General features: G+C 39.6%; 1 protein-coding gene across 3 annotated transcripts in view; it reads right to left on the reverse strand.

The window, feature by feature from the left end:
• The window catches only part of UQCRH (ubiquinol-cytochrome c reductase hinge protein), a 44,496-nt gene extending 31,876 nt beyond the window's left edge, over positions 1-12,620 (reverse strand). Inside the window, exons 1-5 of one of the 3 annotated variants that reach the window (XM_081226005.1) lie at positions 12,226-12,406; positions 8,978-9,004; positions 8,352-8,499; positions 8,081-8,239; positions 5,146-5,367 (exon numbers count right to left, since the gene is read on the reverse strand). In XM_081226005.1, the coding sequence (XP_081082131.1) occupies positions 5,335-5,367; positions 8,081-8,239; positions 8,352-8,414 (255 nt within the window). In that variant the 5' untranslated portion in view covers positions 8,415-8,499; positions 8,978-9,004; positions 12,226-12,406 and the 3' untranslated portion in view covers positions 5,146-5,334. Of the gene's footprint in view, positions 1-5,145; positions 5,368-8,080; positions 8,240-8,351; positions 8,500-8,977; positions 9,005-12,225 lie in introns of those variants that run through there. The other 2 variants (XM_081226004.1, XM_081226003.1) reach the window with 2 other exon arrangements.
• Positions 12,621-12,658: the final 38 nt, after the last annotated feature.

The following is a 12,658-nucleotide window of genomic DNA, read 5'->3' on the forward strand; positions in this document are numbered from 1 at the left end:
TTCCTGGACCAGGGCTCGAACTTGTGTCCCTTTCATTGGCAGGCGGATTCTTAACCACTGCACCACCAGGGAAATCCCTGTTCATTTATTTTTAGCGTTTTTTTCTCCTGTTCTTCAGTTTTTATAGTTTCTGTTACTGTCTTCAAGAACATTCTAGTACACTAATTTTTCCTTCTTTATCAGTGTCTAATCTTTTGTTAATCTTGTCCAATGTATTTTTTATTTCAGATACTGTATTTTTAAGCTTTAGAAATTCTATTTGATTCATTTTTATATTTTCTACTCATTATGTTGATTGCCATTAAATCCTTGAGCATATTTGTAATAGCAATTTCAATGTCCTCGTCTACTATTTTATCATCTCTGACGTTCTGCGTCTGTTTATTTACTTTCTTTATTTTTCATTGAAGTATAATTGATTTACAATGTTGTGTTAGTTTCAGGTGTATAGCACTATGAGTCAGATATATATATATATATATATATATATATATACACACACACATATATATATATTCTTTTTCAGATTCTTTTCCCTTATAGGTTATTACAAAATATTGAGTATAGTTCCCTGTGCTGTATAGTAGGTCCTTGTTGGTTATCTATTTTATATATAGTAGTGTGTACATGTTAATCCCCAACTCCTAATTTATCCCTCCCCCTCTTTGGTAACCGCTCCCCTTTGGCAACCATAAGTTTGTTTTCTATGTCTGTGGGTCTATTTCTGTTTTGTAAATAAGTTCATTTGTATCTCTCTCTCTCTTTTTTTTTTTTAGATTTCACATATAAGCGATATCACATGATATTTGTCTTTGTCTGTCTTACTTCATTTAGTATGATAATCTCTAGGTCTATCCATGTTGCTGCAAATGGCATTATTTCATTCTTCTTTGTGGCTGAGTAATATTCTGTGGTATATATATATATATATATATATATATATATATACCACATATTCTTTATCCATTCACTTGTCGATGGACATTTAGGTTACTTCCATGTCTTGGCTATTGTAAATATTGCTGCAGTGAACACTGAGGTTCATGTATCTTTTTGAATTATAGTTTTCGGGACTTCCCTGGTGGCACAGTGGTTAAGAATCCGCCTGCCAATGCAGGGGACACAGGTTCTAGCCCTGGTCTGGGAAGATCCCACGTGCCACGGAGCAACTAAGCCCATGCGCCACAACTACTGAGCCCGTGTGCCACAACTACTGAAGCCCATGGGCCTAGAGCCCGTGCTCCACAAGAGAAGCCCTGCTCGCCACAACTAGAGAAAGGCTGCATGCAGCAACAAAGACCCAACGCAGCCAAAAATAAAATATAAATGAATTATAGTTTTCTCTGGCTATATGCCCAGGAGTTTGTTTATCGACTATTTTTTTCCTGGTCACATTTACCTGCTTCTTTGCATGTCAAGCAGTTTTTTTTTACTGAGTGCTTGGTATTGTGAAATTTACATTGTTAAAGGCTGGATTTTGTTGTCTTCTTTAAAATGTCTTGGAGTTTGTTCTGGCAGGCAGTCAGGGTTTTGTTTGTTTGTTTGTTTGTGAATCAGCTTGATCCTTTTAAGGTTCCTTTTTTTAAGATTAGTTATACCCTATCTTGAGTAGCCTCTCTCTATGGCTAGTTTTAGCTCTACTGCTGAGGTGCAAGTTCAACAGGAATTCTAGCTGGTCAAACTCAAACATCTTGGGGACTTCCCTGTGGCACAGTGGTTAGGAGTCTGCCTGCCAACGCAGGGGTCACAGGTTCGATCCCTGGTCTGGGAGGATCCCACATGCTGCAGAGCAACTAAGCCCACAAACCACAACTGCTGAGCCTGCCAGCCACAACTACTGAAGCCCATGCGCCTAGAGCCCGTGGTCCGGAACAAGAGAAGCCACCACAATGAGAAGCCCGCCCACCGCAACAAAGAGTAGTCCCTAATCGCCACAACTAGAGAAAGCCCGTGTGCAGCAAGGAAAACGCAACGCAGACAAAAATAAATAAATAAATAGAATTACAAAAAAAACCCCACCTCAAACATCTCCTAACCCTCTGCTTACAGCTTTGGGAATTATTTTTACAGCTACCCAGTAGTTCTTTGCCTGGCTACATGGAGTTTCATTCTATTCATTTGCAGCTTAGTATTCAGCAACAGACTTAAGCATCCTCTAAGCAGAATTCAGAGCTTTCTCTCTGGTAATTCCCTCCTCTTTATGATAAAACTAGCAGCACTTTGCTAAATATTCGCTAAAATCTGAGTAATGAGTTTAGGGCTGTTCACTGTAAAATTTCAGCTTTGCTGTATGTTTGAAAATTTAATAGATGTTTGAAAATGATCAGATTACATACAACAAATATAATAGCACCATGTATATAGGTATTTGTGAAGATTATACATCACTGTGAAATGGGTTCTAAGTCAGAAATGGCTGGAAAATGCTGGCCATCCCTGTAGCTAAGGACAATAGGTTGAAAGAGCTTCTAGGTTAAAGTGGCCCTTTGCCCCATTTTTACAAACATAATCCTTCAGCTTCTCAGACGCTCCATTGCCATGTTTGTCTATGAAGCCTCAGTATTGCAGGCTATATTGAATATCAGTATGCTGATTACTTCTGAAGCACAAGGCACTCATTTCTGGCATGGCTCACTTTCTGTGTATGACTGTTTACATATAGGTCTTTCTCATGTGCAACCAGAGATTGCAAACTAGTGAGGCAGAGCCAGCCCATAGATGTGTTTTATTTGGCCTAATGCTTTCAAAAAGTTGGTTGTCCACATTTAAAAATTGGGACATTTCACATAAAACAACTGATCTGGCAACAGTGGCTGTGCATTTCCACATAGCAACAGTTGACTGCAGTGAAAAGGCAATTTTCTTATGTCTGCAGGGCCTGCTTCCCTCAGTTATCACTCAGGTAGTTGTTTGCAACTCCTAGTCCTCTACTGTCTAATGTGATAACCACTAGCCACACAAGACTATTGAATATAAATTAATTCAAATTTAATTATAATTAAATAAAATTTAAAACTCAGTACCTCAGTCTCATTAGCCACATTAGCATATTGGACAATACAGAACTTTGCCATCATTGCACACTGTTCTATCGGAGAGTGCTGACCTAGCCTGTCTCCCCAGTTGGAACAGGCAACATTTTTCCTATCCCTTGGGCAACATACCTTATTAGCGATACTTTGGAGCCTCATCACTATTTACTGTTTTTATGGGGAAATATGCCATGTCCTAACACTAGACATAAGCTTATGGATGGCTCACAGCACTAGCTGTTGCTTTAAGTCTGAAACTGGCCTCTGTTTTACACGTTTGGAACTTATTGTGGTTTATTTTTAATAATTTCAAACTTTAACATTGATACATCATTGACATCTTTCAGACTCCATTTAAGTTTTAACCAATTGTCTCAATAATCCTTAACAACAAAAGGATCCAGGTTAGAATCACATTGCATGTCTTTGTCTCCTATCTGAAATGGTTCTGCAGTCTTTCCTTGACTGTCACGCCCTTGACACAAGTTAAGGATTATTTTGTACAGTGAACAATTTTATAGAATGTCCCTCAATTCGATTTATCTGGTTGGATTCATCTTATCTATTTCTCACAGAAATCCCGGTGATGCTGTGTTCTTCCTATATTACTTGTCCCATTATTGGTGATGCCAGCTTTCATCTAAGCTGTCTGCGTGTCTTCTACAGTGTACTTTCTTCTTTTGTAATTAATATGTATCCCCTTCTCACCAAACTTTCAGTTGATTCATTCATTAGTATGGCTCATGGATTTGTTTTATTCAATGAGTTACAATCCAGTACTTTCATTATATATTTTGATGCTCAAATCATCCCAGATTTGGCTATACTCTTGATATGTTCCTATCATTCTTTGAGCACTTCCTTCTTTCTGGAACAAATGTTCAGGCTCATCTTATACTTTCCCCATCCCAGCCCTGGAATCACCCATTTCTCCAAGAAGCCCTGGTTCCTTTTACTGGAGAATGAAGCCCTTTGTGGGCCAAGGTAGGGAATGTATATATTCCCTACATACACAAATTGGCATCTGTATTTACTAAAATTGAAACCTGTATTTATTTAGTTCATACAAATAACACTGCAAGCTTCATTCTGGTTTTATCCTTTTCAATATTTGTAACTCCATTCTCTGCTAGCTCTCGTTATCTTCAATATATTTACTTATTGGATCAATTCCCCGTGTATGTATGGAACAAATCTTCCATTGTCAGCACCGCCTAGCCAGGTGCTCTTTTCTCACCCTGCTTTGACTCCAGTACCCCTCTCCCCTCCCCCTTAAAAAAATTAAAAAAAAATAAAATAAATTTATTTATTTTAGCTGTGTTCAGTCTTCATTGCTGCACGCAGGCTTTCTCTAGTTGTGGCGAGCGGGGGCTACTCTTCGTTGTGGTGTGTGGGCTCCTCATTGCCATGGCTTCTCTTGTTGTGGAGCACGGGCTCTAGGCACACGGGCTTCAGTAGCTGTGGCACACAGGCCCTAGAGCACAGGCTCAGTAGTTGTGGCACACGGGCTTAGTTGCTCCACGGCATGTGGGATCTTCCCGGACCAGGGCTCGAACCTGTGTCCCCTGCATTGGCAGGTGGATTCTTAACCACTGGGCTACCAGGGAAGCCCCACAGAAAAATATTTTTAAAGAAAAGCAATCTTGGGGATTTCCCTGGTGGTCCAGTGGTTAAGACTCTGCGCTCTCAATGCAGGGGGCACAGGTTCAATCCCTGGTAGAGGAACAAAGATCCCATGTGCCAAAAAATGAAATGAAATGAACCATCTATAGATTTCAAATAATAAAAAAGAAAAAGGGGAAGGGGAAGGGGAGGGAAGGGGAGGGGAGGGGAGGGGAGAAGGAAGAAAAGCAATCTTATTGGACACTGAGACCAAAAACTGTCAAAAGACACTTTTGAGATAAAAGAAACATTCATATGAACTGAGTATTTAATGATATGAAGCAATTACTGTTAATTTAAAGTGTGATAATGGCACCAAGGTTAAATTTTTATAAGTCCTATCATTAGGAAAGATATACTTGCTAGGTAATGGGTACATGGGGGTTAATTATTATTCTGTCTATTCTTATGCTTGAAAATTTTAAATTAAAAAAAAAGGACAGAGGCAAGATTGCTGATCACTGGACTTTATTAAGATGGAATCATTGATAATTACACAGAAGCTACCTGCCTAAGCCAAAAATCCTTGAGGTTCACGTGAACTTAGTTACATAAATAAGAAACAAATGTCATGTTCAAAACCATAAGGAAATATCCCGAAGCCCGGGTGATGAAGGCTGGGGTGAACGAATCTGCACACTTACTTCAAGCTGTTAAAGAGTTTGTGGGCCACCTAGATGGGGGAAAGAAAAGGATGTCATCAACTCGTATCTCTAATGTCATGAGTTACAAGGGCCTTCATAACCTGGAACAGTACTGCCTCTCCTCCCACCACTTGCCTTCTGACACCCCCACACCCTTCGGGAGCCCTAGTGAACTCCCTTCAATTACCTGAATCCTAGCTCCCTTCTAACCGAACTCTCTTTCTCACTTTTTCATCTTTTAATTTTCCTTCAAAATCTAAACTTACATGTTATTTCCTGCAAGCTGTCTCTAACAAGCTCCTGTCCCTCCTGTCTTCCCCACAGAAACTTATGCCTCCCATATCACAGTGCTTATTAATTCAACAAATATTTATAAAACATCTATTACATGCCAGGTACTGTTCTAGGTGCTGAGTGAGTCAACGGTAAACAAGACAATATCTCTGTCTCCTCTGGAACTTAGAGAACAATGAGAAATATAATATATATATACTTTGATAGTGATAAATGCTATGAGGAAAATAAAATAGGGGTGGGGGGAGGGAATAGCAACTTTAAATAGAAGGGTCAGTAAAGGCCATCCTGAGGGTACACCCAAGAGATTTACCGTTTACTAACCGTTCTACTTCTGCCTCTGCTGGCTTATAACTCAGTGTAGAATGGGACTATGTTTGTCTCATTCCCAGATCTTAACCTAGTGTTGCCTCATAAAAGTATTTAAATAATATAACATTTACCATTTTAGCCATTTTAACCTATCCATTTCTGTGGCATTAAGTAATTCACATTGTTCTGCAACCATCAACTTCCAGAACTTTTTCATTTTTCCCAACTGAAACTCTGTACCCATTAAATAATAATTCCCATTTCCCCTCCCTCCAACCCCTGGCAACTACTATTCAATTTTCTGTCTCAATCAATCTGACTACTCTAGATGCCTCATATAAATGGAATGATATTTGTTCTTTTGTGTTTGGTTTATTTCACTTAGCATGTTTTCAAGGTTCACCCATGTTATAGCATGTGTCAGTTTCCTTCCATTTTAAGGCTCAATAATATTCCATTATATGTGTATACCACATTTTGTTTATCCATCTCACCAATGGACACTTGGGTTGCACCCACCTTTTGGCTATTGTGAATGTTATGAATATGAACATGTGTGCACAAATATCTATTCAAGTCCCTGAACAGAGTCTCAATTCTTTTGGGTGTAAACCAAAAAGTGGAATTGCTGGATCATATGGTACTATGTTTAATTTTTTGAGTAAAGTACTTATTTCTTTTTATTGCCAAATAATATTCCTTTATATGGATAAATCACATTTTATATATCCATTTATCAGTTGTTTTGTTTCCAATTATGGCTATTACGAATAATGCTTCTATGAATATCTGTATATAAGTTTGTGTAGAGATGTTTTCATTTCTCTTGGGTATATAACTACGAGTGGAATTGCCGGGTCATATATTAACTTTACGTTTAACCTTTTGAAGAACTTCCAGACTTTTCCATAGGGCTGTACCAATTTACATTCCCATAAGCAGTGTATAGGAGGTTTCCAGTTTTTCCACATCACCAACACATTTTTTTTTCATGATATGGAGAATTGTATATAAATGTTCCCTCTTTCCACTAAAATCATGTTGAAAAAAAAAGTTGTATGAATAATTGTATATAAACCAGAGGATGGATAAAATATGAATATATATCAGTGGAAAAGAATATAATGCCTCTTCATAATATTTTACATGTACATGTGCTTATTATGATTTCATTTTTGTTTAAAAATCTGATAGTATATACCAGAAAACGTGATAATCTCTAGACAGTATAATCTCAGTTGGATTTTTGTCTTTATAAAAAAAATTTTCCAGGGAATTCCCTGGTAGTCCAGTGGTTAGGACTCCGTGCTTCCACTGCAGGGGTTGCAGGTTCAATCCCTGGTCGGAGAACTAAGATTCTGCAAGCCACGTGGTGCAGCCAGAAAAAAAACCAAACAAAAAACATTTTTTCCTTAACTATCACAATGTGTTTAATATGAGCCTGTGTATGAGTATGTGTACATGTACATTTGTGTGTTTGCATTGTATATTATAGAATTAAAACAAAATACCTAAATTGGGATTGCTGAAGCATAAATTATGAAAGTTGCCTGAGTGGAGATCATTAACTATTTTACTAGTTATTTAAACTATTAAACTATAAACTAGTGGGGAGTTTATTGATTTATTGACCCCCTTCACCCATTTCTCCCTACCTTTTTGATTATAGCCATCCTTGTGGTATGAAGTGGTATCTCATTGTGGTTTTGATTTGCATTTCCCTAAGAGCTAATGGTGTTAAGCATCTTTTCATATGCTTATTAGCCACCCAATCAGTTTTAATATAAACAATTATATTGAACTTTGCCTACCCTGTAATTTATTAAAATACCTTACTGTTATATGTAAGGGAGTCAAACACAAGTTTACTTAAAAAAAACAAAACAAACAACTTTTGTACCAACTATTATGTACAAGACACACTGGAGGATATAAATTATTTTAAAGAGTAGACTTTCATACTTAAAAATACAAAATCCAGTTTCCCCACTGTTTAGCAGTGTAAATTAGAACATCACTTCTCTTCTCTGAGCCTCAGTTTCAGCACTGTCCTGCCTCTAGGATGAAAAGGTGGTCAGCACCAAGTCTTCCCTGGCCACTGTAAGCTTTCCCCTTCCTGACCTTAGGCTGACTTACGCAGTGGTCCCTTGCATGCAAGAAGTCCAAGAGCTCCTCTGTGCAATCCTCTGTCTGTGACCTGGAGGATACACGCTCATCACAGAGCTCTAGCTGCTCCCGAGCCTTTACACATTTCTCCAGCTGCTCGCATTGCTCTCTCACTGTTGTTAGGGGATCCTGAATGAGAAACACCCACACACAGAAAACCAAAATGGGGGTTTTAGGAAACCCACAAACCGTATGCTTTGATTAATACAACCACCAAACCAAGGTGCTGCCTCTGAATTACCGTGCAGAAGGCCAGCTGGCAGAGCCACACTGCCGCCAGAAATGGCAGAATGGGGTCTCCCATTCAATTCTGATGCTAAGTAGTAGGGGAAAGTTTCACATTCCTGCCTTCCAGGGTTGCCAGTATGCACTGAAAGCCTCAGTCCTATCTGAAAAACAAGGTGGTAAAGGAAACCTGGCCAAACCTGAAGTAGATCTATAGGAGGCCTTACTTGTCAACACAGCATTTTGGGATATGTAATGTCTGTGAATTTCAATTCCTCTCGTCTGACAGCCGGGCCTATGCACCCCAGCTGCCCAGCTAGAAAGGCAATGTTACATGGAGAAGGACAATCTAAGAAAGGTTCCTTCTAGAATTTTTATTAAACCACAAAAAGCATATGACTGAGTACCAGGCCTTCAAGATCCTGCTCTGCTCCCTGACACCATGACTGGAGAAGCCCCAAACCCAGAGAAGACTCAGCTTCCCAGGCCCACACGCCCCCCAAACACTGTACAGGAGGTATTAAAGGATTTTTCCACTCCCATTCTCTCTAAGGTGTCAAGACTCCTTAAATTGCCCTTAGAGTTTCATGAAACTCAAACTTTCTTTTACTGAGAAGCTTCCAAACCTGAGACAGCTCTTACCACTAATTCCTCCTCCTCCTCTTCTTCCTACAAAATGAAAACAAAATTAATGTCAGCAGCAATTTTGTAACACATATATTCCCAATCATACAGATGTTATAATCACTGAGGATTATAATTATAATCACTGAGGATACACATTATTAATCTTTTTCTGTATTTTATGACTTGATGTTTTAGGAGACTTGCTAATCCTGGAGAGAGTCCCTCCCAGGACTGGCTAATTTCTAGAGTTAGCAAACAACTTGCCTGGGGGCACGCATTTCATACCAAACCGACCAATCCAAAACCCTTCTCAACAACCAACTTTCTCTAACTCTCCTACACTAAACCAATTATTGCCCCTGCACTAATCACATCAGGGCTAAGTGTCAAACAGGGACCAGCCCAAAGCCCAGAGCCCACCACGAAATTATCCACTCTTAAACTTGCTAGAGCACACCTATCCTGCCTCACTCATTCCTTTTTCCTTCTGCTCCTGATTGATCCAAGCACTTCCCCATGTGGCCCTGGGTGGTATGGCCTGCCCCCTTCTCTTGGGAACTATAAATAATAAACTCTTCTTTCAAAAACAGTTGTCTCATCTTAGTTATGCTTTGAAGAAGGGTGATAAATATCATTCTAGACAGGGCCACTTATATAAACAACTTTTTACCAATTATACAATTTAAATTATTTCTGAATAAATTATAAAGTAGTTTAAATTTTAAAAAAAGTTGTCTCCATGCTTGTAACCTTACCCTACCTGATTAAAACAAGTCCTGGGTATATTTCAACAAGGACACACAATCACGTTCATCAGCAACAAACTTAAGTGCGCACAACACTCTAACGTTAATAAGCACTTTCATATTTGTAATGATTTGATTAATCACAACAGTCCCTTAAGGGGCTCCCAGTTTAGGAATAACAAACACTAATTAAACGTTTTCTGATATAGATTCAAGCTGTCATATTAAAACTGCCATATCAATTTTAATGTATAGATTTTGCAAATACTATGCTATATGTAATACCTAACTGTATCTGTAGTGTACATGTAATATATTTATGCTCATTAAATGTTTTAATTTTTTCTGAAAAGATTCAGGCTGTCAGATGTTCATATGGAATCTGCATAACTTAAGTATTTCATTCTAAATTCTGGTAGGTCCCAGTATTACCAGAAATAGCTAAATTTAATCCTCACACCCCAAACCAAGTTAGGAAGAAAGCTAACATTTTTTTTTCCTAGGCTCTGACCTTGAATTGGGAACATGAAAATGGCCAAACCTAAACTCTACTTTAGCCAGAGCTTAACTAAAGATAGTTTCGGTCACTGCTTTTTGGCTTGCTGAGCTCCCAGGACACTAAGTAGACTATCAACATAAGTGCACCAAAGGTCTACACAACTCCATTCACAAGCTCGAAAACATCAGGCCCTACCTGTTACTCCTGATTCAGGTGCACAACCTTCCAAGAGGAGCAGTGTAAAAAAAATTCCCCTTGGGAGCAACAGCATAGGCCTAAATCTGTGGCTTAGCATAGTCTGGTCAGTAACTCAACCTGTCAAAAGTAAGGCATTTGCCTGACTGTGCATGCATGTGTCCACATTTGGGGGAAGGGAAAGAAAAGGTATACATACAGAAAAAAAGAACTAGCTCAGAGATCCTTCACTGTGTTTTCAAAATTCCAATACAATCTGCCCCATTCTCTACCATGACCTTCAGTGAAAGGACCAAAGCTCATGAAAGCTGGGAGTGAAGGGTAGGGCAGGGTCAACTGTAACCCAGGCTATTTATTCTTACAATTAGCAAAGGTGTCTTCTAAACATGAAGATTACTTAGGAGGTAAAATTCTAGTTTTCCATTAAACAAGGTTTCTTAACCCTTTTTTAATCTCTTTAAAAAAATTCATCCTGAATAAAGTTTTTCCAGGAAACAAATCACATTCTGCCTGAGTTAGAAACCGGAAATTAGCACATTCTGCCTGAATTAGAAACCGGAAATTAGCTTCTAGGATTAGCATCCTAGAAGCAAGACCTTTATATCCTTTCCCTATTAGCAATGCTACTACACTGATCATTTTATGTCTTTGATAATTTTGTGACAAAAGTATCATGGCATGTTTTGGGAAAACAAATCCAAATACAAGTCTGAATATAGACTACTTCATGTAAAACTTCATGTCAATGAGAAGAACCAAGGTCACACTACATAAAAAGATTCAGTCTCCAAGAGGAACAGGTTCTTCATAACAAACTTCAGTTTTCTTATTTTAAAACTGACTACTTGTTTACTTTCTTCTCCCTCATCTACTGCTGTGGTGAGCCCTACTTAACTTTCTGGTATACTTCCAGCTGAACTTCCTGAGGCTGGCTCCATTTCTTTCTGGTCCTCTTTCCGATAATAAGACTAGAAAAAATTATGGGATAAACTATAGTTTCCAACTATTCTGAACCCACAGCTGTCAGGAAGTGACCAGAAAACAAAGAAAAGACAGGAAATATGATGGGAAACAAAAAACTAGCTGGCTTCTGTAAAACTGTGTAACACTGTGGCTAAGTTTTGGCTCTGGAACCATGCTGCTTGGGTTCAATTCCTGGCTCCAATATTTACTAGCTGTGGGTCCTCAGACAAGATATTTAACCTCTCTATGCTTGTTTCCTCATCTGTAAAATGGCAACACTAAGAGTACCTAATACTTACCTCACAGGACTATTGTGTGTGGCTTAAATGATTTAGTACATACAAAGCACTTGGAATCGTTAAGCAGCCAATACATTATTATTACATTGGCATTCTCAGCCAGGGAAAGAGCTCCCTCTTTTATCACAGAATTATACCGCACATCCCCACACTGTCCCCAAAGACACCTCCCCCTCCCTCCACCCAAAGAAAAAGAAAACACGTTTTCACAGAAACTAGCGTTAAGGCCAGCTGCCCGGAACCTCCACAGAAGATATGGCAGGATTCCCGACCTGAGCTGAGGCGAGGGCTGGGTTGGTCCGCTTGCTCCCCAAACCCGATAAACTAGGGGCTCTGAACACCTAACTGACTAAACCTTCACCACATTCACAGAATGGGGAAGCCAAGGCCCAGAGAAAGCCTAGTCATCTACTTGCCCAAGGTCACTCGACGAACTCCTGGGAAGGGTAGGGGGAACCAGCTCTCCCGACCCTGCAAACTCTACGGGGGAAACGTTTTTTGGCGGGCTAGGTCCTGAGCCTCGGGGCTACTTAGAGGGTCGAGTCGCTTGCCTGGTCTTACCTCATTGGGATCTCCGGACCCGGTCAGCATCCTTTGCTCTTCCTCCATCACCATGTCCGACTGCTGTTGTGGATTCAACACGAGCAGCTACAGCGGCACCTATTCCACTTCAGGATCAAGAAGGACTTGTAAGGGTCACTCAGCGGATATCCGGCGATCTGGCCGGAAGTGCGGCAGACTAGTCGTGGTCGCGAACACACGCTCCGATTGGCATGTACTACTGCTCAGAGGCAGGGAATGGGGGTAGCTGGTATTTGCACCAGAGGAGGATTTGCTAAGGAATTATCCCCTTAGTCACTCCAGACCCAAAAATATTGACCCTTGGAATTTACTTGAATTGTTGGCTTCTAAGCGACTTGGAAAGTATGCAGAAGTATTCGATGTTCCTTTAGCGCAATTCCCAGTCTTCCCCACATCGCTGATGGAACCGTCC

Source organism: Mesoplodon bidens (assembly GCF_964165515.1).
Source record: "Mesoplodon bidens genome assembly, chromosome: 2".
NCBI lineage: Eukaryota > Metazoa > Chordata > Mammalia > Artiodactyla > Ziphiidae > Mesoplodon > Mesoplodon bidens.